The sequence below is a fragment of the Oncorhynchus keta genome, chromosome 34 (genome assembly GCF_023373465.1).
Source record: "Oncorhynchus keta strain PuntledgeMale-10-30-2019 chromosome 34, Oket_V2, whole genome shotgun sequence".
Classification (NCBI taxonomy): domain Eukaryota; kingdom Metazoa; phylum Chordata; class Actinopteri; order Salmoniformes; family Salmonidae; genus Oncorhynchus; species Oncorhynchus keta.
In genome coordinates this window covers 25,262,319-25,288,392 of record NC_068454.1, presented here as the reverse complement: position 1 = coordinate 25,288,392, position 26,074 = coordinate 25,262,319, and the positions used below count along the sequence as shown (strand labels likewise).

The 26,074-nt window shown below is 40.7% G+C and overlaps 1 protein-coding gene across 8 annotated transcripts in view; it reads left to right on the top strand.

Annotated features, from left to right (window-relative positions):
• Positions 1–26,074, top strand: part of LOC118366863 (nck-associated protein 1) — a 59,611-nt gene that overhangs the window by 6,974 nt on the left and 26,563 nt on the right. For 2 of the 8 annotated variants that reach the window (XM_052493503.1, XM_052493502.1), the window contains exons 2-16: positions 1,467–1,484; positions 2,699–2,809; positions 7,744–7,836; positions 9,245–9,301; positions 10,198–10,340; positions 10,635–10,725; positions 10,989–11,126; positions 11,324–11,372; positions 11,767–11,923; positions 12,086–12,142; positions 12,252–12,348; positions 15,370–15,476; positions 15,817–15,949; positions 19,285–19,368; positions 19,864–19,929. In XM_052493503.1, coding sequence (XP_052349463.1) covers positions 1,467–1,484; positions 2,699–2,809; positions 7,744–7,836; positions 9,245–9,301; positions 10,198–10,340; positions 10,635–10,725; positions 10,989–11,126; positions 11,324–11,372; positions 11,767–11,923; positions 12,086–12,142; positions 12,252–12,348; positions 15,370–15,476; positions 15,817–15,949; positions 19,285–19,368; positions 19,864–19,929 — 1,401 coding nt within the window. The remainder of the gene's footprint in view (positions 1–1,466; positions 1,485–2,698; positions 2,810–7,743; positions 7,837–9,244; positions 9,302–10,197; positions 10,341–10,634; positions 10,726–10,988; positions 11,127–11,323; positions 11,373–11,766; positions 11,924–12,085; positions 12,143–12,251; positions 12,349–15,369; positions 15,477–15,816; positions 15,950–19,284; positions 19,369–19,863; positions 19,930–26,074) is intronic. The other 6 variants (XM_052493504.1, XM_035749650.2, XM_052493506.1 and 3 more) reach the window with 6 other exon arrangements.

Below are 26,074 nucleotides of genomic sequence, written 5' to 3'. Positions count from 1 at the left end.
ATTACAGCCTTATTCTGAAATTAATAAAATTAAATAAATCTCATCGATCTACATACAATACTCCATAATGACAAAGTGAAAACAGGTTTTTAGAAATGTTAACACATTTCTAAAAAATAACAAACAGAAATACCTTATTAGAATAAGGCTGTAACATAATAAAATGTGGAAAAAGTCAAGGGGTCTGAATACTTTCTGAATCCACTGTATAAGTGAATTTGTCCCAATACTTTTGGTCCCCAAAAATGAGGGGTCTATGTAGAAAAAGTGCTGTAATTTCTAAGCGCTTCACCCAAAATGGATTTATACTGAACAAAAATATAAACGCAACATGCAACATTTTCAGCAATTTGACTGAGTTGTAGTTCATATAACGAAATCAGTCAATTTAAATAAATTCATTATGCCCTAATTTACAGATTTCACATGACTGTGCAGGAGCCAATAAGAATGAGTTTTTCCCCACAAAAGGGCTTTATTACAAACAGAAATGCTCCTCAGTTTCATCAGCTGTCTGGGTGGCTGGACAATCCCGCAGGTGAAGAAGCTAGATTTTGAGGTTCTGGGCTGGTGTGATTACACGTGGTCTGCGGTTATGAGGCCGGTTGGACTCACTGCCAAATTCTCTAAAACGACGTTGGATGCGGTTTATGGTAGTGAGATTAACATTATATTATCTGGCAACAGCTCTGGTGGACATTCCTGCAGTCAGCATGCCAATTGCACGCTCCCTCAAAATTTGAGACATCAGTGGCCTTTTATTGTCCCCAGTACAAGGTGTACCTGTGTAATGATCATGCTGTTTAATCAGCTTCCTGATATGCTACACCTTGATATGCCACACCTCAGGTGGATGGATTATATTGGCAAAGGAGAAATGCTCACTATCAGGGACGTTAACACATTTGTGCACAACATTTGAGAGAAATAAGCTTTCTGTGCATATGGAACATTTCTGGGATTTTTTTATTCCAGCTCATGAAACATGGGACCAACGCTTTACATGTTGCGTTTGTATTTTTGTTCAGTATAAATACCCTCAAATTAAAGCAGACTGTTTGCAATTTAACCTCAGAGCCAAATCAAAATGAAATTGTCACAATATTTTTGGAGCTCTGTATATCCTTTCTTAAACTTAAAGCCTTGATACTCTACAGTCTACAGTGTTACTACTCTAGGAGGAGTGTCTCCACCATAGGCTGAGCTAGTTGTTAAACAATGCTTTTACAAGCAGCACATTACTTATTGTGCACAGTGTATAAAGCCAAACTATTCCTCAACAAACTATCCTGGAAGTAAAACCTAAAGCCTTTTTCATGTAGATGCATGGTTCTATGTTTTAAACATGACTCTACCTGTGTTTACCTGACTTTACCTGTGTTTACCTGACTTTACCTGTGTTTACCTGACTTTACCCGTGTTTACCTGTGTGGTTTTCTCTCTTTCTATCACAATGCTTCCCTCAGCAAGGACAAGTTTGGAAGGTTTGCTCAGCTCTTCCCTAAATCTCTCCCTCTCCCTCTACCCTTCCTTGCTTTCCTACCAGTATCTTGTCCCAGAATTACTTGTATGCTTTTCAGTACTAACAACGTTCACAATTCAACAAACAGGCCTATCCCAAATTTCAATTGAATCTCTCTGATTATTTCACTAGTCAAAATAGATATCATATTTGCTAGTGTGAATTTTTTTCCAGTTGATTTCTTACATGATATCTAACAGTTGCAAACTATCTAGCTTGTTATGAAAAGCGGTGAGCAGCTATAGCCTAACAATTAGATCAGAATACATTATTTTGGTTTGTGAGCATGAAATTGAACAGTTTCACAGTTCCAGGACATTCGCACCACAAAAACAAAAATAATGTATCTTTAGGGATTGAAGATCAGGCAATGGGAAGGCATAGGGCCTGGTTGAATTCAGACACTTCATTTTGCAATTCAACACAGCTCTGCTCCCCTCTGCAAAATGAATGTATTCCCTGCATGGATCCATGGCATCATATCACTAATCTTAAATCCAGTCTTGATCATATTGGGATTTGAACATTTATAACTGTTCTCATACTTCTATCAAGCTCATATTATTGTCTGTCGGCTGTACTGTGTTCATTTGAGTGTATTGCGAACCTCAACTCTTACGTGTTATAGACTGAATACTAAAACATTGCTATTCCTGTTTTGTCAGGCTGAAGTGCATGCCCAGTGTCATATACCATACACCACCCTACCTCAAACATACATCTGCAAACTATTTGTTGCTTCTAACATCTAAAATGTAACATACAGTTCAACTATCTTCTCTCCCAGTAGAAGTATGCCTATGCACTGCTTTCTCACTAACTGCTCTCCAAACTCCCATATACCACTCTGTCAGTAGAAATGTATTCTCTCTCTCTCTCTCTCTCTCTCTCTCTCTCTCTCTCTCTCTCTCTCAATGTCTCTATCTCTCTCTCTCTCTCTCTCAATGTCTCTATCTCTGTGTCTCTATCTCTGTGTCTCGCTCGCTCTCTCGCTTGCTCTCTCTCACACAGTCTCTCTCAATGTATTTTCAAGTTGTGACCAAAATACCACTTTCTTAATTTGACTTATCATCCTATCACTTCTTATCTGCCAATGTTTTGTTGTTGATATGTTGTTAGTATTATTGTTGATGCATCTTTAGCATTTGTCTGTGTTTTTGGCCCTCTTCGTTATAGGCTTGTGGTGACCCCAAAGCAAAACCATCCTATCTAATAGACAAGAACCTGGAGTCCGCTGTCAAGTTCATTGTCAGAAAATTCCCAGCAGTTGAAACACGCAACAACAATGTAAGTCTGTCTTTTGCATGTATATTACATATATATTACATTCTATTTAAGCTAATTTTAAGCTTTTGTATCTATACTATATGCAGTCCTTTCTCTATTGAACTACTAGGTCTGTACAATGTTGTGTTTTGCCATACTTTAATAAAAAATAAAAAATTGGGGATCAAAGAGTTGTAAATGACATTTTATCTGAGATTCATCATCCTATCTTTTCATTATTGGTGTACCACCCACATGTACATTTCCATAAATGTTATGTTATGTATGCTAATTTTATCTTTATAGCTAAACATTTTCAGTACAACTAATATATTCTCACCATGTTTGTCTTTTCAAGTAATTTTTCTCCCCAATGCTCAGCTATCACCGTTGGCTGGCTTTATATTTTGTTAGAAATGTTAAATTGCTTCTTTGGTGTAGCTGTGATGTGTTTTGCTATGTTGTTGTACTTTTTGCTGCAGTGTTTTACTGTCTGTATTTTTCTTTTGCATGCTAAACTTCTTGGCTTTTTTCTGGAATATTCTTTTGGTAAGTTAATGCTCCTCATAGTTCCTTTTTTTTCTACTGAGTGGCCGCAGATTCGACTTTTCTGGACTTTATTTCTCAACAGCTAAATGTCCTGACGCTTCTGAGCATGTGCAGGATCCTAACCTTCTCTGCTCTACTCCTAGAGAACAGGCTAGTCTTGCGAAATGGTGCTCTTTTAATGAAGTTTGATCAAAGTTTAATCAATGTCTGCAAAAACACGATGATAGCATTCTACATAACAAAACTGACTATAATAGTATAATATTACTGTAAGACAAAAACAACAAGGTAATTTCTTATGAGACGTTAGGATGATTGAGCAAATGGTTGCATTTTTCTCTCGTGTGACCAAAACTCAACAGGGCGCGCCACTAAGCAAAATATGTGTTTTGATTGAAACTAAACACAGGTAGGCCATGCTACAGTGTGTTAACACCATCTGCTATAAATAATAATAATATATAATGTATGCCATTTAGCAGACGCTTTTATCCAAAGCGACTTACAGTCATGTGTGCATACATTCTACGTATGGGTGGTCCCGGGGATCGAACCCACTACCCTGGCGTTACAAGCGCCATGCTCTACCAACTGAGCTACAGTTGGTACAAAATTTGCTCACTGCATTTGGAAAGTATTCAGACCCTTTAACTTTTTCCACATTTTGTTAAGTTACAGCCTTATTCTAAAATTGATGAAATAGTTTTTCCCCTCCTCAATCTACACATGGGGATGGGGAGTGTTGCTGCACAGATATTTTCAGGTCTTTCCAGAGATGTTCAATCAAGTTCAAGTCTGGGCTCTGGCTGGGCCACTCAAGGACATTCAGAGACTTGTCCCAAAGTCACTCCTGCATTGTCTTGGCTGTGCTTAGGGTCGTTGTCTTGTTGGAAGGTGAACATCCACCCCAGTCTGAGGTCCTGAGCGCTCTGGTGCAGGTTTTCATCAAGGATCTCTCTGGTCTTTGCTCCGTTTATCTTTCCCTCAATCCTGACTAGTCTCCCAGTCCCTGCCGATGAAAAACATCCCCACAGCATGATGCTGCCACCACCATGCTGGTCTGGTTTCCTCCAGACTTGACATTTGACATTCAGGCCAAAAAAATCTAACTTGGTTTCATCAGACCATAGAATCTTGTTTCTCATGGGCTGAGAGTCCTTTGGGTGCCTTTTGTCAAACTCCAAGGCTACATTCCAAACACATAAAAGACACACCCTATCCCCTCAGTCCTCAAATTAAGTGGACACTTCTGATGACATATCATGACGTCTGACGAGTATACACTTGCAGGGCGATGGAGGAAGGAATGATTTTTAAATGGATCGCCCTTGCCTGGAAATTCGTCACTCGTTCATCCCGCGATGATTGTGTTTTCAGACACCCTTAGCTTGTTGTTGCTTTATATGCGCTACAGTCAATTATGATTGCATGTCTACTTATATTAACTATATAATTAATAATATATGTGTACTGTATGATAGCTAGCAAATTAATTAGCTAACTAACGTTAGCCTGCCTAGCTGAAACATCTGAAAAAGAAAAATGTTTTATTTCTACAATTTCCAAAAGATAACCAAATAAAAACATCATTACGTTTACGAGACGTGTTTGTGCCGTCATGTGCATTAGTAGCACAATTTCTAACCTTTTTACATTCGTTTTTACTTACACTTGTATGTTGACTTATCCATAGTGACGTTGAAGTTTAAAATTTCAGCTGACTTTTCTTAGTGAATGTACAATCATCACAAATTGAATTATAGGGCGTTTCAGGCCCTGAAGTGAACATAATTGTACATTCGCAAACTAGATCAAAAACGAGGGCTGAGGGGCTTATGTTGCAAACTCCCCTTGTTTGGCTAATCATTTGGACCGATGTCCAAGATGGTGACGGGGAGTCCCCCAAGGGTATAAGGTGAGGCTAAGTGGACGAGGGTGTGTCTTTTTATGAGTTTGAAATGCTGCCAAATTGGGCTGTCATGTGCCTTTCACTGAGGAGTGGCTTATGTCTGCAGAGATGGTTGTCCTTCCACAGAAGAGCTCTGTCAGAGTGACCATCGGGTTCTTGGTCACCTCGCTGACCGATGCCCTTCTCCCCCGATTGCTCAGTTTGGCCGGGCGGCCAGCTCGAGGAGTCTTGGTGGTTCCAAACTTCTTCCATTTAAGAATGATGGAGGCCACTGTGTGGAAATGTTTTGGTAACCTTCCCCAGATATGTGCCTTGACACAATCCTGTCTCGGTGCTCTAGGGACAATTCCTTCGACCTTATGGCTTGGTTTTTGCACTGACATGCTCTGTCAACTGTGGGACCTTACAGTCGTGGCCAAAAGTTTTGAGAATGAGACAAATATTAATTTCCACGAAGTTTGCTGCTTCAGTGTCTTTAGATATTTTTTGTCAGATGTTACTAAGGAATACTGAAGTATAATTACAAGCATTTCATAAGTGTCAAACGCTTTTATTGACAATTACATGAAGTTGATGCAAAGAGTCAATATTTGCAGTGTTGACCCTTCTTTTTCAAAACCTCTGCAATCCGCCCTGGCATGTGGTCAATTATCTTCTGGGCCACATCCTGATTGATGGCAGCACATTCTTGCATAATCAATGCTTGGAGTTTGTCAGAATTTGTGGGGTTTTGTTTGTCCACCCGCCTCTTGGGGATTGACCACAAGTTCTCAATTAGATTAAGGTCTGGGGAGTTTCCTGGCCATGGACCCAAAATATCGATGTTTTGTTCCGCGAGCCAATTAGTTATCACTTTTGCATTATGGTAAGGTGCTCCATCATGCTGGAAAAGGCATTGTTCGTCACCAAACTGTTCCTTGATGGTTGGGAGAAGTTGCTCTCGGAGGATGTGTTGGTAATTCTTTATTCTTTATTCATGGCTGTGTTCTTCGGCAAAATTGTGAGTGAGCCCACTCCCTTGGCTGAGAAGCAACCCCACACATGAATGGTCTCAGGATGCTTTCGTTAAGTTACAGTTTAATTCGAAAATGGATTAAATTACTTTTCTCCCTCATCAACCTACACACAATAACCCATAATGACAAAGCGAAAACAGGTTAAGAAATGTTTGCAAATTTATTACAAAAAACAGAAATACCTCATAAGAAATACCTCATAAGAAATACCTTATTTACATAAGTATTCAGACCCTTTGCTATGCGACTCGAAATTGAGCTCAGGTGTATCCTGTTTCCGTCCTTGAGATGTTTCCATTTTCGAATGAAGCTGTAACTTAACAAATTGTGAAAAAATGTCAAAGTGTAGGAATACTTTCCGAATGCACTGTAATTCAAAACAACACAACACTGTTCTGCTTCTAAACAACGCTATACCACAAGAAGATCTAAGTGCATAACTTGCATTGGTATTCAGATACTGCGTGGATGTTTCACTGGTAAAACTTGAATGAATTATCATTCATAATTGACAGTAGACATGTGAAAGGAGGTTGTCTACGAGTAGAGCAGAGACTGAGTGTGAAGTACAGAATCCCGCACATGCGCAGAAGCTTAGGACTTTTAGCTGTCGGGAAGAAGGGTCCATTAAAGTCAGATCCGCAGCCTATGACTTTTTTCTATGTTTTGCATGTTCTCTTATTTTCTATGTAGTAAATTCTTGTTTAAGTAATATTGCTAATGATTCATGTTTTTATCATCTTTCACACCTCAAGATCATTCAAGTTTTTCTATACTGCTAGGTAACAGTTAACTGTTAGGTAAAATTTTGTTAGGTTTTTGTTTGAAAAATAGAATAAGTAACATTTATGTTGTAGGGAAAGAGACCAGGGCTGTCTAACAAATAGCACCCTATTCTCAATATAGTGCAGTACTTTTAACCAGAGCCCTATTGGATCTGGTCAAAAGAAGCGCTCTACATAAGGAATAGGGAATAGGAATAGGGTGCCAATTGGGATGCACACCAAAGATAACAATCCAGCCAACATGACTTCACATTTGGTTTGTGAGAGGCTATCATTGGCTAAATAAAGGCCCCATTGTGACAGTGCTAAAATGCAGAGAAGTTATCAAGCGCAACATGAGTATTTTGGAATAATAACGTTTTTTGCTTAGAGCTCTACGTTTTTGAGTTGTCAAAATGTCACCCTGACCCGTTGTGTGATATCCTTGGTAGTATTTCTCAGGATATCAAGGGATGTTAACAGATTGAGACCACTTACACTATCCAGAGAAAACATGCACTACCAAGCACAGATGGCAATGGGAACAAATTCATGATGAAGTATTAGATGTTACCACCATACTACCAGATTCCATCAGCCTATTTTACTGTGCTCATCATTCATTATCCATGAAGCTTTGTGTGTCCTGCAAAGTTGAACTTGAATATAAAAACAAAATGTTTCAGTTTACAACCATGTTTTTCTTTACTTCTACAGCAACAGCTTGCACAACTACAAAAAGAGAAGTCTGAAATCCTTAAGAATTTAGCGTTGTATTACTTCACATTCGTAGATGTGATGGAATTTAAGGTATGTGCAACTAAGCATCATTCAATGTAGTGAAAAAAGAGAATATCTTATATCTTAACATTAAAAACCAAAGTCTATCAGAATTCCAGTCATTCCAATAAATGTTATATCGTTTGATCTCCAAGAATAGGACCTGGAAATATGGAAGTATAGATTAGCCAAATTGTTTTACCTGAGCATAACCCCACAACTAAGGACTTATTGGCCAGCCCTACACTGTTGTTTATGATTTTTGTTGTCATGGAGGACTGATTGGGCTCATTGATTCGAGTTGAAAAATAAATGCTACGCTCATGGAATGTTTAAAGGGCAAATCCACAGAGGAAACTATAGCAAAACGGTCTCCCTGTCTCTGTTTTGGTGAAAAGCTGAGGGATGGGCCTGGAGAAATAAACCACTCTCAGATGAATAGACATAGCTATGGATGCAAGGACTGACCATCCATGATTATCAAAATGGTTTTAACCATGTTATGAGACTATACAGTGTTTGTTTACATTTTGGGTTCTCATGTAGTGTGACAGTTGAACTAAGCTCATGAGGCATTTATAAGTTATATTCTTCAAGAATCAATGGATATATAGATATATAGTTATACGTCCAAAAATGGATGTAGCAACTACAGATAGACTTAAAGGGGCAATCAAAAGTGTGTGAGTTTTAGCACGTGTCCATTAGACCTATGGATTTTGTTTGTTTGTTAGCAGCATGAATTAGATTGAGCAATAAAAGCCACTGGTTTCAAAAACAATGACTTATAGGCAGCTTGAACTTGTTGAATTCAACCATTATTATTAAAATTAGGTATGTGAACAGCAATCCACAACAACCACAATTCGTAAGGCGCAAATAGCTAAATGAGAGAGCAGTAGTGTGATTCACATCAATGCGCTATGTAGATATCAATAATAAGTGATATCCGTATCGCCGTAGACTACACCACTGCTGTCATCTTTACCTCCAAGTGTTTATTCAAGTTGGATCATTTTTGGATGCCGACAGCAGTCGCACCATTGGAAGACGTGTTGGACTGTAGCCTACAAAAGCCCATTCCTGCTCTTTTCCCGCGATCCAACTACACATTTGGTGTGTCATCATAGTGGTCTCTGATTTATGGTCAGACTCACTCAGGTGGAACAAACTTGCCTTTTTTCAATGCTGATTTGAATGTCATTGAGCAAACATTCTTTCTTAATTTAAAAGTAATCCTCGGAAGTAATCATCTAGTTTTTCAAAAGTATCTGTAATCTGATTACAATATTTTAGCTGGTAACGTTACAGATTACATTTACGTTACTCCTCAACCCTGACTGTACATGTATAATGATAATCCATCACAAATAATAGTTATCATCAAGTTACTATACTGTGAAATGTACATCCGTCTAATATCTTTCTCTCCTTCCAGGACCATGTCTGTGAGCTACTGAACACTATCGATGCTTGCCAAGTCTTCTTTGATATTGTAAGTTATAAGGCACATTGACCTGTTCATAGCATGTAATTACAGGATGCTTTCTCAAATGTTTTCTCAAAGATTATATTTCATACACTGCCTTCAGAAAGTAGAATTAGTCCTTTTGGAAGTTTTTCTTGGTAAGCTATTTTCATGATTTTTGTCTTTGTTGTTTAGCACCCCTCCTTTCCTTTGTTTGCTTAAGCGGAGGCCCACCTGAACTCGATGAGTATTCATACCCCTTGACCTATTCCACATTTTATTGTGTTACAGCCTGGATTCAAAATTGAGTATCATTCTCACCAATCTACACACAATACCCCATAATGACAAAGGGAAAACCTGTTTTTTGAAATTTTAGCAAATGTATTGAAAATGAAATACAAAAATATCTAATTTAAGTATTCACACCCCTAAGTCAATACTATGTAGAAGCATCTTTGGCCGTGATTACATCTTTGTCTTTCTGTGTAAGTCTCTTAAGAGCTTTCCACACTTGGATTGGGACTTTACAGATAATTGAATATGTAGGGCACAGAGATGAGGTAGTCATGTTAAACACTATAATTGCACACAGAGTCCATGCAACTTATTATGCAACTTTTTTAAAGCACATTTTTACTCCTGAACTTTAGGCTTGCCATAACAAAGAGGTTGAATACTTATTGACTCAAACATTTCTAAAAACATAATTCCCCTTTGACATTATGGGCTATTATGTGTAGGCCAGTGTCAAACATATCTACAGTTAATCCATTTTTAATTCAGGTGTAACACAACAAAATGTGGAAAAAGTTAAGGTGTGTGAATACTTTCTGAAGGCATTGTAGATTGAAATGTTTTTAGGTTCAGATTTAATAGTTTGGATGTAGATTCTATTTTGTTCCCATATCTCTTTTTTACAGACTGTAAACTTTGACCTGACCAAGAACTACCTTGACTTAGTAGTGACCTACACTAACCTAATGATGCTATTGTCTCGGATTGAAGAGAGGAAAGCTATCATTGGCCTCTACAACTATGCCCATGAAATGACACATGGATCAAGGTATGTGGGGTGGTGTCTCTTCCTGTCTATGTCCCTTCTCTGGCTCATCTCTGAAATTTTCAATCTGCATTTGCACCATCCCTGTAAAATAATATTAAGATCATACTTTAACACAATGTTAACGTACTGTTATACCAATTCACAGTGGCTGTATATTAAAATCACGCAGTAATATAAAAATGCATTCTTAAAACATTGTATGGTAGTTACAGACCTAGTTTAGACCTAGTTTAGATACACCTGAGAACTACCAATGTCAACAACATCTTTATTTGTATTTATTTTTTTATTTAGTGATCGAGAGTACCCGAGGCTGGGACAGATGATTGTTGACTACGAGAACCCGCTGAAAAAGATGATGGAGGAGTTTGTTCCCCATGGGAAGGTGAATATAAAGTGTAACCTGTTTCTCAACATTTTATGTTCTTTTCCTGAGCACTGACAATGAAAATACATATTTTGGTTACAATTTATAATATAACTTTCGGTTACACTTTACAATAACTTTGATGCTTAAGCAATGATTATGTATGCATATATTGCTTATACAGTTTTATAAATGTATAAATAGTTGATTAATGCTTGTTTATGAAAGTTATTATTAACTGTCAAAAACCAATATATCTCTCTCTCCTCCCTCCCCTGTAGTCGTTGTCAGACGCCCTGCTCTCCCTCCAGATGGTGTACCCCAGGAGAAACCTGTCTGCTGACCAGTGGAGGAACGCACAGCTACTCAGTCTCATCAGTGCACCCAGCACCATGCTCAACCCAGCCCAGTCAGACACAGTGAGAACCCAATATATAGCATATTCCACTTAGTTTTGATCCAAAGGGATGTGTACAGTACAGTGGGTGTGTACAGTAATGTGATTCCCGCAGGAGTTTAACCCATTACTATGGTGTTGCTAGTGCCACATCTCTCAAATCACACCATTTTCTGCTCACAGGCATGTGCATTTACCTATGATTCTGATTTGTTCTAGATGCCCTGTGAATACTTGTCCCTGGACGCCATGGAGAAGTGGATAGTTTGTAAGTGTTTGTTTTTATTTAACCTTTATTTAACTAGGCAGGTCAGTTAAGAACAAATTCTTATTTACAATGACGGCCTACCCCGGCCAAACCCGGACGACGCTGGGCCAATTGTGCGCCGCCCTATGGGACTCCCAATCACGGCCGGATGTGATGCAGGCTGGATGTGTGCATAGAGTGGAGTCTGATCTAATTTATTTAATAGGTTTATACCATTGGAGGGAAGGGGGAGCATGATCATTTTTTATTGTAATTCATTGTTCAGGTACAGGCTTGTGAAGTCATACAACACTTTAAAAAATATAAATCAGTTGAAATATTCTCATTCTGCACAAATACTGTTCAAAATCATATTTCTGTAACTTTCTATCTGACTCTAACTTTTGATTGTCAGTTGGCTTCATTTTATGTCACGGGGTCCTGAACAGTGATCAGGCAGCTCTGAGCCTGTGGAAGCTGGCTCTTCAGAGCAGCACCTGCCTCTGTCTCTTCAGAGATGAGGTGTTCCACATCCATAAGGCTGCTGAGGACCTGTTCATCAACATCCGCGGGTGAGGGACACTAACTTTCTGAGCTAGTTTCCTGAAGCCAGATTAAGCTTAATCCTGGACTGAAAAGCATGCTCAATGGGTATAGTTTGAGCATATTCCCAGACAGCTGTTAAGTGTGTGTGTGAGTAAGTATGTTAACTATTCTCCCTTTTCATTTCATAGCTACAACAAGCGTGTGAATGACATCAAAGAGTGCAAAGAACAAGCTCTGTCACATGCGTAAGTGCCTCATAAATGCATTTTATTGCACCAAGAGGTTTTAACTGGTATTTGTCACAGTATCCTCTCATTATGAAATTGTTGCCGATTTGTTTTTGTTTTGTTACAGAGGTTTGATGCACAGAGAAAGACGCAAGTTCCTGAGATCTGCCTTGAAGGAGCTGGCCACAGTCCTATCTGACCAGCCAGGGTTACTGGGGCCTAAGGTACTGCACTAGTGCTCTATTTTGGTATTTTGACACTTTTTTTATTTAGATAGTATGGAAATCAGATGGGGGTACGGCAGGTGGGAGAAACAGTGGGAAGGGTGGACACAGGGATTGAACCCCAGTCTTAAGTGGGAAGATTTGTATGTGTGACTCCTGCTAGGAGTGTTGCCACTTAATGACGGCTCTTCACCTACCCTGCTGCGCGACTGCTCTCTAGTTGTGTTAACATGATAATGTTACATAAGACTAATGTAGTGGACACGAGTCGGGCAGGGTTTTATTTTATTTATTTTATTTCACCTTTATTTAACCAGGTAGGCTTGTTGAGAACAAGTTCTCATTTGCAACTGCGACCTGGCCAAGATAAAGCATAGCAGTGTGAACAGACAACACATGGAGTAAACAATTAACAAGTCAATAACACAGTAGAAAAAAAAGAGTCGATATAGGCATGAGGAGGTAGGCGAATAATTACAATTTTGCAGATTAACACTGGAGTGATAAATGATCAGATGGTCATGTACAGGTAGAGATATTGGTGTGCAAAAGAGCAGAAAAGTAAATCAATAAAAACAGTATGGGGATGAGGTAGGTAAAATTGGGTGGGCTATTTACCGATAGACTATGTACAGCTGCAGCGATCGGTTAGCTGCTCAGATAGCAGATGTTTGAAATTGGTGAGGGAGATAAAAGTCTCCAACTTCAGCGATTTTTGCAATTCGTTCCAGTTACAGGCAGCAGAGAACTGGAACGAAAGGCGGCCAAATGAAGTGTTGGCTTTAGGGATGATCAGTGAGATATACCTGCTGGAGCGCGTGCTACGGGTGGGTGTTGCCATCATGACCAGTGAACTGAGATAAGGCGGAGCTTTACTTAGCATGGACTTGTAGATGACCTGGAGCCAGTGGGTCTGGCGACAAATATGTAGCGAGTGCCAGCCGACTAGAGCATGCAGGTTGCAGTGGTGGGTGGTATACGGTGCTTTAGTAACAAAACGGATGACACTGTTATAAACTGCATCCAGTTTGCTGAGTAGAGTGTTGGAAGCTATTTTGTAGATGACATCGCCGAAGTCGAGGATCGGTAAGATAGTCAGTTTTACTAGGGTAAGTTTGGCGGCGTGAGTGAAGGAGGCTTTGTTGCGGAATAGAATTCTAGATTGGAGATGTTTGATATGAATCTGGAAGGAGAGTTTACAGTCTAGCCAGACACCTAGGTACTTATAGATGTCCACATATTCTTGGTTGGAACCATCCAGGGTGGTGATGCTAGTCGGGCATGCGGGTGCAGGCAGCGAAGGGTTGAAAAGCATGCATTTGGTTTTACTAGCGTTTAAGAGCAGTTGGAGGCCACGGAAGGAGTGTTGTATGGCATTGAAGCTCGTTTGGAGGTTAAATAGCACAGTGTCCAAGGACGGGCCGGAAGTATACAGAATGGTGTCGTCTGCGTAGAGGTGGATCAGGGAATCGCCCGCAGCAAGAGCAACATCATTGATATATACAGAGAAATGAGTCGGCCCGAGAATTGAACCCTGTGGCACCCCCATAGAGAGGGGGTTGCTCATAGCCCCGCCTGCGAGCTTCAAATCCAGTGTCTGCCCTCGGAGTAAGAAGGAATTTCCTCTTGGTCTAACGGTCTAAGACGTTGGTTGCTCCAGTGGGAGACCTGAGTTTATATCCCGTGTGTTACACAAATAACACTGAAAATACTGCTCTAGTTGTGTTAATATGGTAATGGGAGTTGGACTAACACAATCTAGATTACTGGGCCCTAAAATACCACACTACTGCTCTCTAGTTATGGTAATGTTACATCAGACCAGGGGTCTCCAACAGGTCCACCTATTGAGTAGCATGCCAAACGACTCTGAAAATAGATACAATTTTCACATGTTCCACCGCAAACTGTCATAAACACATCTCACAAGTATCAGACATCACATCTCCCAAGTACTATCTAATCAATGCAACATTAACATTATCCCGGCCTCCCGGGTGACGCAGTGGTTAAGGGCGCTGTACTGCAGCGCCAGCTGTGCCACCTGAGACTCTGGGTTCATGCCCAGGCTCTGTCGTAACCGGCCGAGGTATATAATGAGTAAGTATATAATTTGTGTCTATTATTTGTTATTTTCTAACTTTGCAGAACCATCGCTAGACTGCACTCCTCACTCGATAGATTCACAATTAAATGGCCAGATGCACAAAAATGTTTTATTCAGATATGAGTTGAGCATTGACATGGACTCAGAACATCCAATTTTGTTGTTCTCTATGAACAATTGTAATTTTGAGAGTGGAAAAAATATATATATATAAAAACCAGAAGAAATACAACTGAGGAAACATAATTTGGGAAAATATATAACTGAATTTTAATATATTTTTTAAACAGATTTTATAGGCCCCCACTTAGAGTTGTTTATTAACCAATATTTTACAAAGTATATTGACAGAAAACGTAGTACACTACTTTCTCTAGTACAGTAAGGACCCAGTAAGAGTTGCAGGGAAGAGGAGAAGAGAAGAATGTGCCTATTTGAAAGCTAGAAGAAAAATTGTAGCTCATGACATACACCACAGTTGTCTACTTATCTTAACACAATAATGTTACATCATAATAACACTAGTGGGCAGCATGTAGCCTAGTGGTTAGCGCATTGGGCCAGTAACCGAAAGGTTGTTGGTTTGAATACCTGAGCCGACAAGGTAAAAAATCGGTCAATGTGCCCTTAATCCTAATTTGCTCGAGGGCCATGGTACTACTATGGCTGACCCTGTAAAACAACACATTTCACTGCACCTATCCTGTGTATGTGACAATATAAAATATTTATTTATTTTCTAGTCTTTTTTTGTTGAGTTGGACTAGCACTATCTGCACTCTAGTTTTGTTAACATGATTATGCTAGTTGGACTAACTGTAAAGTGATCAGAGGATTAGGATTCAAATCCTGAAAGACGTGACTAATTGATGGATGAAAGTAACTATATAACTTGACTCCTGTCCTCTTCGTAGGCCCTGTTTGTGTTCATGGCTCTGTCATTCGCTCGGGATGAGATCATTTGGCTGCTACGACATGCAGACAACATCCAGAAGAAGAGCACAGATGACTTTATTGACAAGTAAGACACATCCTACTGATTCAACTTGTAACTATGGGATTTCTCTTTACCCCTCATGAAATGTTGTGGCACTGTGTTTACCTCCTTGAAAAATATTTCTTCATGGCACTTTTGTTCTTGCTTAATTTTGGCCATTAGGAGACTGAAAGTGATGTGTCTTAACTTGAATGTTGACATGCACCATTTTGTGGGACAATATCAAAAGCAGAGAAAGTAAAGAACATTTTTGAGTAAAATGACCCTTTAAGGAATGCCATGGTGTGAAGGACTATTGAACATACTAATGAAGTGTAGGTCTATTCTATTCTTTTAGATAACTCTTGCTATTCTATGTCCTCAGGCACATTGCAGAGCTGATCTTTTACATGGAGGAACTGAGGGCCCACGTGAGGAAGTATGGTCCTGTCATGCAGAGATACTACGTCCAGTACCTGTCTGGCTTTGACGCCGTGGTGCTCAACGAGCTAGTACAGGTGAGACTGCTCTCTGGAGCGAACATTGGTTTGCCTCCCAAATGGCACCCTATTCCGTATATTGCAATACTTTTGACAATGGTTCCTAGAGCTCCGGTCAAAAATAGTTTACCTATGTAGGGAATAGGGTGCAATTTCGGATGTACTAATAGTCAATGTTATCCCTTTGTTTCATAATATCCTAGTATTTATTATATATTATAAACTGGGTGGTTCGAGCCCTGAATGCTGATTGGCTGACAGCCATGGTATATCAGACCGTATACCACGGGTATGACAAAACAGTTATTTTTACTGCTCTAATTACGTAGGTAAACAGTTTATAATAGCAATAAGGTACCCTCTGGGGTTTGTGATATGTGGACAATATACCATGGCTAAGGGCTATATCCAGGCATTAACGGGGTTCTTCAATAATTCGGCAAAATATTTGTTTGATGTCTATTTTTTATGTGTAGCTGTTTAGTTACGTGGGGAATTTATCACACAACATCAGCTGATTCAGGAAAGGGTTTTCTGAATGATAGTCAAGTGATAAAGATCGTGTGTGAAACTGCAGACGATTGAACAACAGCCAAAGTGCGGGAATTAATGTTCATCTGGAGAATTGACAGAACATTTTGGTGTCTGTTGTTACGGCGGTCAAGATAATTAGCCGTGGACAATATTGGCAAGATCAAATCAAATTGTATTGGTCACATATACATATGTGACAGATGTTATCGCGGGGTGTAACGAAATGTTGTGGTTGTAGTTCAATTCCTGAGGTAAGATTACTGTCCGTGTACGTTTTTTTCGTTTGATTTCCGAGTTCAAATGGAGCAATCAGGAGGGTGAAAACAGCGTATTTATTCTTTTTTTTTATAGAAATAGAAAAAACTAAAAATGTGTTTTTTGATTTTGCATTTAAAACCAAACAAACAACTTCATATTTTGATTTTCAGATGTGGGTAGGGTTAAATGTTGAATGCCTGTCATTGGTTAAGTGCAAAGCCAACATTTCCTGTCCTTTCAAAGTAGGAGTTCACCCTTCTAACTCCATTCTATTAAATAATTATTTATTAATTCATCGGTTAATAGCTGCACATACCATGCCACAGTGCCAAGATTAAGTAAGATTTCTCAATTTCTGCATAAGATTGAATGTGTATTGACTTATTAATGAACTGCTGTAAATGGTTAGCAGACTGATATATCCTAGCTACCTAATTAACCATTGGTTATCTTATTAAATGATGCCATACAGCCAAAACAACAGTATATATTGATAGACTAGAGATATTCCCCTAGCTATAGTTAGTCAGTGGTTGCACATCTAACTAGCTGGAACACCTCAAGGATTGTGGGGTCCTGTCCAGTAGCAACCCCTAGCTCCTACCCCTAGATACTTGTTGAGATCTGAGAGGATTTGAACAGGTGTAAGCAATATTGCCAAAATTTCACCAAGCCTTTCAGAGGGTACGGTGGAGCTCTCACCATGTCACCACCCATCAAACAGTCCCTCTCAGATCTCCACAAATGTGACTCGTTTCAGGAAACTAGGTGTATGTCATGTGTCGCTACTTCACAGGAGCCATTTGAACATAAACCTTTATTTTAATCTAAATGTGTTTTTTTGGCAGGAATGCCTTCTGGAACGTGAACTTTCATGTGCCTTAATAACAAACTTGTATGCCATCTGTAAATACAAATAAAATGGTTAAATTACCAGCCTAGTTGGTTTAGCCACGAAAAAGTGAGCAACCTTCACACTAGTCATGATTGGCTGAGATAATGCAGAGAGATGAGTTCGGAATGGTCTGCCATGTATTGTGCTTCTGTCTATAGTATGAGCTGGTCAGTATGTGTAGGTAATCCTTTCTAACTCCCCACTTTCTGGAGGACCTAGTTTTGAAATCAGTGGAATTAGAGTATGATAGCTAAGGAGATGGAGGAAATTCTGGCGTTTGATTGCAAATATGCAGACTGAGTCGAAAAGATAATACACAGAAGGCTGTTGTATAAAACATTACATCTTCAATCTAAGGGCTAGCATGGCATCCGTTACAGAGAGGGAGAAGCATCCAAATGGTATTGGTCACATACACGCGTTTAGCAGATGTTATTGCGGGTGTAGCGAAATGCTTGTGCTTCTAGTTCCGACAGTGCAGCAATATCTAACAAGTAATATCTAACAATTTCACAACATATACCCAATACACAGAAATCTAAGTAAGGAATGGAGTTAGAAATATATCAATATATGGAAGAGCAATGTCAGAGTGGCATAGACTAAGATACAGTAGAATATACTTTGTCAAAGTAATTTTAATTTCAACTGTAACGTTACGTGTAGTAATATTTGTATCTCAGAGCCATTTGCATTGCTAGTTATAGTCTAATATTAGCTAGCTAACATTGAACCTGGTTGGTTAGCTACCTCCAGATTCACTCATAATATGAGTTGGTATTATGGTTCATTGTTTAACTTGCTATCTACATGCCTAAACAAAAGACTACATGCAAGTTACTATTTAAATATAATGTTTATGATGTCACTACGACACCTATTGATAGATGTAGAAGGTAGATTTTAGAGCACTCTCGTCTGAGTGTGCCAGAGCGGAGAATAACTGATGAATTTATGAGCGCTCAACACCCGTTGAACGTGGCCGGTGTCAGTAAACGTTAGGAAAAAAGTATAATAAATGTTTTGCCAGCTGCACAGTTGCAGTCACCAACGCTCTGGAAAACATAAAATAAGCCTAACCAGCTCTGCTATGGCATGTAAAATGGTCAGAGTGAGCTGTTCTCTCATTTGTGCCTGGAAGTAGCTAGCAAGCTAGCCAATGTTAGCCAGTTAGCATTGGTGCTTGACTGATGTTGTTAGGTCAGAACACTCAGAACCAATCAAATGCTAATTAATTACTTACAAATCATACAATGTGATTTTCTGGATTTTTGTTTTCGATTCCATCTCTCACAGTTGAAGTGTACCTATGATAAAAAATTACAGACCTCTACATGCTTTGTAAGTAGGAAAACCTGCAAAATCAGCAGTGTATCAAATACTTGTTCTCCCCACTGTATATCAAAGCATTGAGAGATGTTGACCCTGATGTCACACATTGGCCCATTTATTTATGGAAAGACCCATATGCAGGTTGATATTTTTAAGGGAAAAAAGCAGAGCTGACCACTAGATGGAGACCAAGTATTTTGTTGATGTTATTCTTTGCTTGGCCACATCTCGCTCTCTGATATGCAATGTAAAACTCTCTTGCATTTGCTCAGTTGATCCCCTCACAGCATTCTACTGTAAACAGTGTCTGAGGCTTTCCTCTGCTCTCCTCTAGAATCTGTCCGTCTGTCCTGAGGATGAGTCCATCATCATGTCCTCCTTCGTCAATACCATGACGTCCCTCAGCGTCAAACAAGGTATTCAACCTAACACGGCCTGCCACTCATATTACCGAAATAACATAAATATATACAGTTTCTCATTTAAACTCATGTTGTTGATCCAACCTAAAAGAGAGTTCATTCCATATTTTTGCTGTATATGTTCCAGTTTAGAAAACCTCTACTTGTATTGGCCAATGCTTACCGTAGTTGTTTTTATGTTGACCCAACCTATAACACAATTAAATGTATTCTGTTGCGGTACAGAAAATATTCCAGTTTAGAAAATGTCTAATTAATCATGATTGGATGTTTTTATCTATCTATATTAGCCCTAAGCACTAAAAGCCTTTGTCTGTGTAGACAGGTGTTGTTTTGGTAATGGCTGAGTGATGGACAGATGAAAGGAGGGAGGGCAGATGGTGGGCTGAGTAGGAGCCTGAGCCGCTCTCCACCTCTCCTCCCGCTCCCCTCCCTCCTGTGTCCTCCTGTGTCATGGTGATCCCATATCTGAGTGAATTGTCTCTGTCGGTGTTACAGTGGAAGACGGGGACGTGTTTGATTTCAGGGGCATGAGGCTGGACTGGTTCAGATTGCAGGTAAGACGCCATATGGAAAATGAGACAAGCTTTGTGGCTGTGAGGCAGACCTGGGTTCAAAGAGTATTCAGAATCCTTTCACAATGCTGGACTGGGTTTGACACTTTTGAGACTATTCTATTGGTTCAATTGCACCAGGCAAGCTCAATGGAACCAAAAGAATAGTCTGAAAAGTGTCAAACCCAACCCATCTGGCAATCCTGGCAGGCTAGAGCAAAGGCTTAAAGTATTTGGAAGGAGTTCAAATATTATTTGAACCCATGTCTGGGCTTTGAGGCCACTGCTAAGTGTGTGTGTTGTAATTAGCACTGTGTGTGTCATAATGAGCCTTAATTAGCACTCTGGGCCAGTAATGAGGGGGCAGTGTTTAGCATGCTACCATACTCCTGTCAGCCTACTCCTGTTTCCTATCTATAGGCCGCTGTGCTGTGCTGTGTCGTGTCGTGTCCTATAGCCCATTGTGTGTGTTGGGGAAGTGGAACGGAACCTCCAGTAGATACAGTAGACCAGGTTCCCCTCCATCTCATCAGCCATAATTAGCACTCTGGGACAGTAATAAGGGAACAGTGTTTAGCGTGCTACCCTACTCCTGTCGCACTGTTGCCTATCTATAGATTAGAGAATGACCTGAGCACCTATCCACAAAGCATCTCATAGTAGGAGCGCTGATCTAGGATCTGTTCATATGATCTTATTTATTATGATCGAAAAGGCAAAAATGATCCTATATCAGCACTCCTACTCTGAGCTGCTTTGTGAATTCAGTCTCAGATCTTGTATTCAGAGTAGGAGTGCTGATATAGGATCAGTTTTGTATTTTAGATCGTAATGAATAAGAGGGGGATCTGATCCTGGATCAGCACTCTTACTCTGATGCTTTGTGATACAGGCCCTCTGGCTGCTGCTCTACACCCTTCACAGACAGCCTCTCGTACTGTATACTAGGATAGCAAATACAGAACTGCTCAGATAACAAGATGCAGGGCGTTGGTTTATTCACTATGCATCTTTGCGTTCGGTGTTTTCCAGGGACAAAGCAAATTCAGGAAGTATTTAAACAGCCTGTACAAGAACCACTGACAAATGTATGAACAGCTAGCTATATATACAGTATAGGCCTACATATTCAGATGCTGCTGTCATCCCTACAAGTAGTATGGTTGTATGAATGTCACTGAGTAGTCCTTATTTATCGAGGTGGAGTTCTTCATGTGAGGATCAGGACCTAAAACTGTCTGTTCCACAAGAGCACTCTTGTGCTCTCTTCCACCAGCTCTATGTCAGCCACATAACCCACACATGAATGAATTTAACAGACTAGTAATGCAGAAGATATGGCCTGAAATACTGAAAGGAGGAGGAGTACGCTCTGTCTGTCATTAGTGACAAATGTCTAACCATCATAAAGAAATATTGTTTATTTTTTCATTCATGTGCATGTTATTTGAAGTGATGAAAAATACAATTTCATGCATTTCAGAGAAACTGTATTATGGATATAGGAGGATAGCTTCTGGGCCCCATTACATTTCTTAAAAAGTATTTGGAATTAATGACAATAAATATTATTATTTGAAGCTGTGTTTGTTTAAGAATCGTTGCTCACCTATTAACTCATCCCTTAATCCATCTATCCCTGTCTCGCTCACTCTCTTTCTCTCTTTCTCTCTCAACCATGCTTGGCTCCTCAGTACTTTGCTGAGATCATCACAACCACCCCTGCTGCCAGGGACCCACATCACTCTCCCTGATCCGTTGGTCGACTCTTTGTTCCACCGTTGTCCGATTGGCCCAGCCCTCCACTCAGATGGATTTTCATGATGCGTCCCAAATGGCACCCTATTCCCTGTATAGTTCAATACGTTTGACCAGGGCCCTATGGGCTAGGTCTATGGGCCCTGGTCAAAAGTAGTGCACTTCATCGGGAGTAGGGTGCCATTTGGAACAGAGGCTATGCCATGGCCGTCCCAATCAGTTCCCTCTGAGATGTTGTCTGATTCTCAGCTCAGGGCCTCGGCAAGAAATGCTTCAACATGGAAAAGTTTCTCAGTTTAGTCGGTAAATTAGGCCAGGGAAGGCAGGGGGAAAAGAGAAAAGCTTCCATATGCGTGGAATGGGAACTGTTTTCCCAACACAGCTGAACAACTATTTTCTCAAGTCTCATGGTTTTTCTACTGGCTGCTCTACACCCTTCACAGACAGCCTCTCGTACTGTACACTAGGATAGAAAAAACAGAACTGCTCAGATACCAAGAAGCAGGACGTTGGTTTATTCACTATGCATCTTTGGTTCAGTGTTTGCCAGGGACAAAGACAATTCAGGAAGTGTTTAAACATATTGTACAAGAACAGCTGACAAATGTATGAACAGCTAGCTATATATACAATATAGGCATACATATTCAGGTGCTGCTGTCATCCCTAAAAATAGCTGGTTGTAAGTAAGAATATGACAGTGAATAATCCTAATTTATCAAGATGGAGTTCTTAGTCCTGAAAGATTAATGTTTGGATCAGAACCTAAGTCTGTGTTACACAAGAACACTCTTCTTCTAAAGGTACTCTCTTCTCCTTCCATAACCCACATGCCATGTGAGCCGTTTCAGCACTCTGGCAGACAGACTTTGTCATAAGCCATATCAATGTCCTTTCTGTTAAGTAGTTTTTATTATTTTCAAGAAGAAAAACATATTTCATAGTTTTACTTCGGAAACTCTTGCTGTTTGTGTGATCCATTAAGTGAAAGTGTTGGATGAGATATACAAACTGCCATTACCACAGTGATGTCATGTTAGTGATATTAATCTAAACAAAGTCTTGCATCATGTCATCTAACTCCAACTAGCATACATTGGTTGAGACACAGTTGGACTGGATGGAGGGAAGAGAAGATAAACCCTAACCCTTGTTTTTCTCTCTCGTCTGTCTTTCTTCATGTCTCCTTTCTCCCCAGTGCTGTTTTCTATTTCTGTTCTGATTATGGCATTGTGACAACCATGCAACAGCACTTTAAAGTTTCAAAATAGGCCTTGAATATCAATACTCTTACTCTTAAGTTTTCCTCTTGCCTACTTGTTCTATTTATTGTCCTTTCTCAGACATTTGAACCACAGGTGGTTGTGTGAGTTTAGCACCTGCTAAATGTCTTTATGTGGCTGTGGTACCAGGTTGGCATCAAATGTTCTTTTAGTTGGCAGGCATTTTAGAGATGTTGAGAACCAGCGGAACATGTTCGAGTCAACGCTCTCGCTGCATTTTCTCACACTTGTGTAGCTCTAAATCACTTCTTTCCAAAAAGTGTGTGTGTTTTTATTTGATGGATTTCACGCTTTATTTTTGGACTTGGATTCTTTAAGGACTCGTTGTGCCCTGGTAACACAGCTGTTTCACTGCCCTTGGTGTGTGTCCCAAATGGCACCCTATTCCCTACATAGAGCTCTGGTCAAAAGTAGTGCACTATGAATAGGGTGCCATTTGGGATGTATTTTTGGTCTACAAAAAAATAACTGATGGCATCGCTGCTGCAGGGCTTCAGAACTGTGGCCATTTTCCTTTTAACGATCTCCACGATCAAAGAAAGCAATGTCTTGAACTCTGCAGAGTATCTGTTTTGCGTACTGTCTTGCTTTGGGAGGAAATTGTATTGTTTGGCCATTGTCAGTAGTATCAAGTTAACACAGACATCTTCCCAGAAATCTTTCCTTAGATGTTAATGACATGGTAACTCATCCAACCACACTTTTCCTTCCAGACTCCCACTGACTTCCAAATTTAAATCGGATCAGGTTTTTATTTGATTCTTAGGAAAGGGGGGAATTTGGGGAAAGAGAGAAAGGAATGCTACTAATAGGATTATGATTTGTCCGAAGACTTAAAACTACATGATACAAACGATGACTACCTCATGAAGCTGGTTGAGAGAATACCAGGAGTGTGCAAAGCTGTCATCAAGGCAAAGGGTGACTACTTTGAAGAATCTCAAATATAAAATATATATTTTATTTGTTTAACCCTTTTTTGGTTACTACATGATTCCATATTTGTTATTTCATAGTTTTCATGTCTTCACTATTATTCCACAATGGTCCTTCTGTAGCTCAGTTGGTAGAGCATGGCGCTTGTAACGCCAGGGTAGTGGGTTCGATTCCCGGGACCACCCATACGTAGAATGTATGCACACATGACTGTAAGTCGCTTTGGATAAAAGCGTCTGCTAAATGGCATATATATATATATACAATGTAGAAAATAGTAAAAATAAATAAAAAACATTCAATGAATAGGTGTGTCCAAACTTTGGACTGGTCCTGTAGATATAAAGTTGCTTCAGCTGGAAGCAACATGGCATACATGAGTAAAGAATGATGAACTGTTAAGGGTTAATAAGTTTTGTTTTCCATTTACATTTACATTTAAGTCATTTAGCAGACGCTCTTATCCAGAGCGACTTACAAATTGGTGCAAACACCTATGACAACCAGTGGAACAGCCACTTGCATCTAAATCTTGTTGGGGGAGAAGGGGGGTGAGAAGGATTACTTACCCTTACTTACCCTATCCTAGGTATTCCTTGAAGAGGTGGGGTTTCAGGTGTCTCCGGAAGGTGGTGATTGACTCCGCTGTCCTGGCGTCGTGAGGGAGTTTGTTCCACCATTGGGGGCCAGAGCAGCGAACAGTTTTGACTGGGCTGAGCGGGAACTGTACTTCCTCAGTGGTAGGGAGGCGAGCAGGCCAGAGGTGGATGAACGCAGTGCCCTTGTTTGGGTGTAGGGCCTGATCAGAGCCTGGAGGTACTGAGGTGCCGTTCCCCTCACAGCTCCGTGGCAAGCACCATGGTCTTGTAGCGGATGCGAGCTTCAACTGGAAGCCAGTGGAGAGAGCGGAGGAGCGGGGTGACGTGAGAGAACTTGGGAAGGTTGAACACCAGACGGGCTGCGGCGTTCTGGATGAGTTGTAGGGGTTTAATGGCACAGGCAGGGAGCCCAGCCAACAGCGAGTTGCAGTAATCAAGACGGGAGATGACAAGTGCCTGGATTAGGACCTGCGCCGCTTCCTGTGTGAGGCAGGGTCGTACTCTGCGGATGTTGTAGAGCATGAACCTACAGGAACGGGACACCGCCTTGATGTTAGTTGAGAACGTCAGGGTGTTGTCCAGGATCACGCCAAGGTTCTTAGCGCTCTGGGAGGAGGACACAATGGAGTTGTCAACCGTGATGGCGAGATCATGGAACGGGCAGTCCTTCCCGGGAGGAAGAGGAGCTCCGTCTTGCTGAGGTTCAGCTTGAGGTGGTGATCCGTCATCCACACTGATATGTCTGCCAGACATGCAGAGATGCGATTCGCCACCTGGTCATCAGAAGGGGGAAAGGAGAAGATTAATTGTGTGTCGTCTGCATAGCAATGATAGGAGAGACCATGTGAGGTTATGACAGAGCCAAGTGACTTGGTGTATAGCGAGAATAAGAGAGGGCCTAGAACAGAGCCCTGGGGACACCAGTGGTGAGAGCGCGTGGTGAGGAGACAGATTCTCGCCACGCCACCTGGTAGGAGCGACCTGTCAGGTAGGACGCAATCCAAGCGTGGGCCGCGCCGGAGATGCCCAACTCGGAGAGGGTGGAGAGAAGGATCTGATGGTTCACAGTATCGAAGGCAGCCGATAGGTCTAGAAGGATGAGAGCAGAGGAGAGAGAGTTAGCTTTAGCAGTGCGGAGCGCCTCCGTGATACAGAGAAGAGCAGTCTCAGTTGAATGACTAGTCTTGAAACCTGACTGATTTGGATCAAGAAGGTCATTCTGAGAGAGATAGCGGTAGAGCTGGCCAAGGACGGCACGCTCAAGAGTTTTGGAGAGAAAAGAGAGAAGGGATACTGGTCTGTAGTTGTTGACATCGGAGGGATCGAGTGTAGGTTTTTTCAGAAGGGGTGCAACTCTCGCTCTCTTGAAGACGGGAGGGACGTAGCCAGCGGTCAGGGATGAGTTGATGAGCGAGATGAGGTAAGGGAGAAGGTCTCCGGAAATGGTCTGGAGAAGAGAGGAGGGGATAGGGTCAAGCGGGCAGGTTGTTGGGCGGCCGGCCGTCACAAGACGCGAGATTTCATCTGGAGAGAGAGGGGAGAAAGAGGTCAGAGCATAGGGTAGGGCAGTGT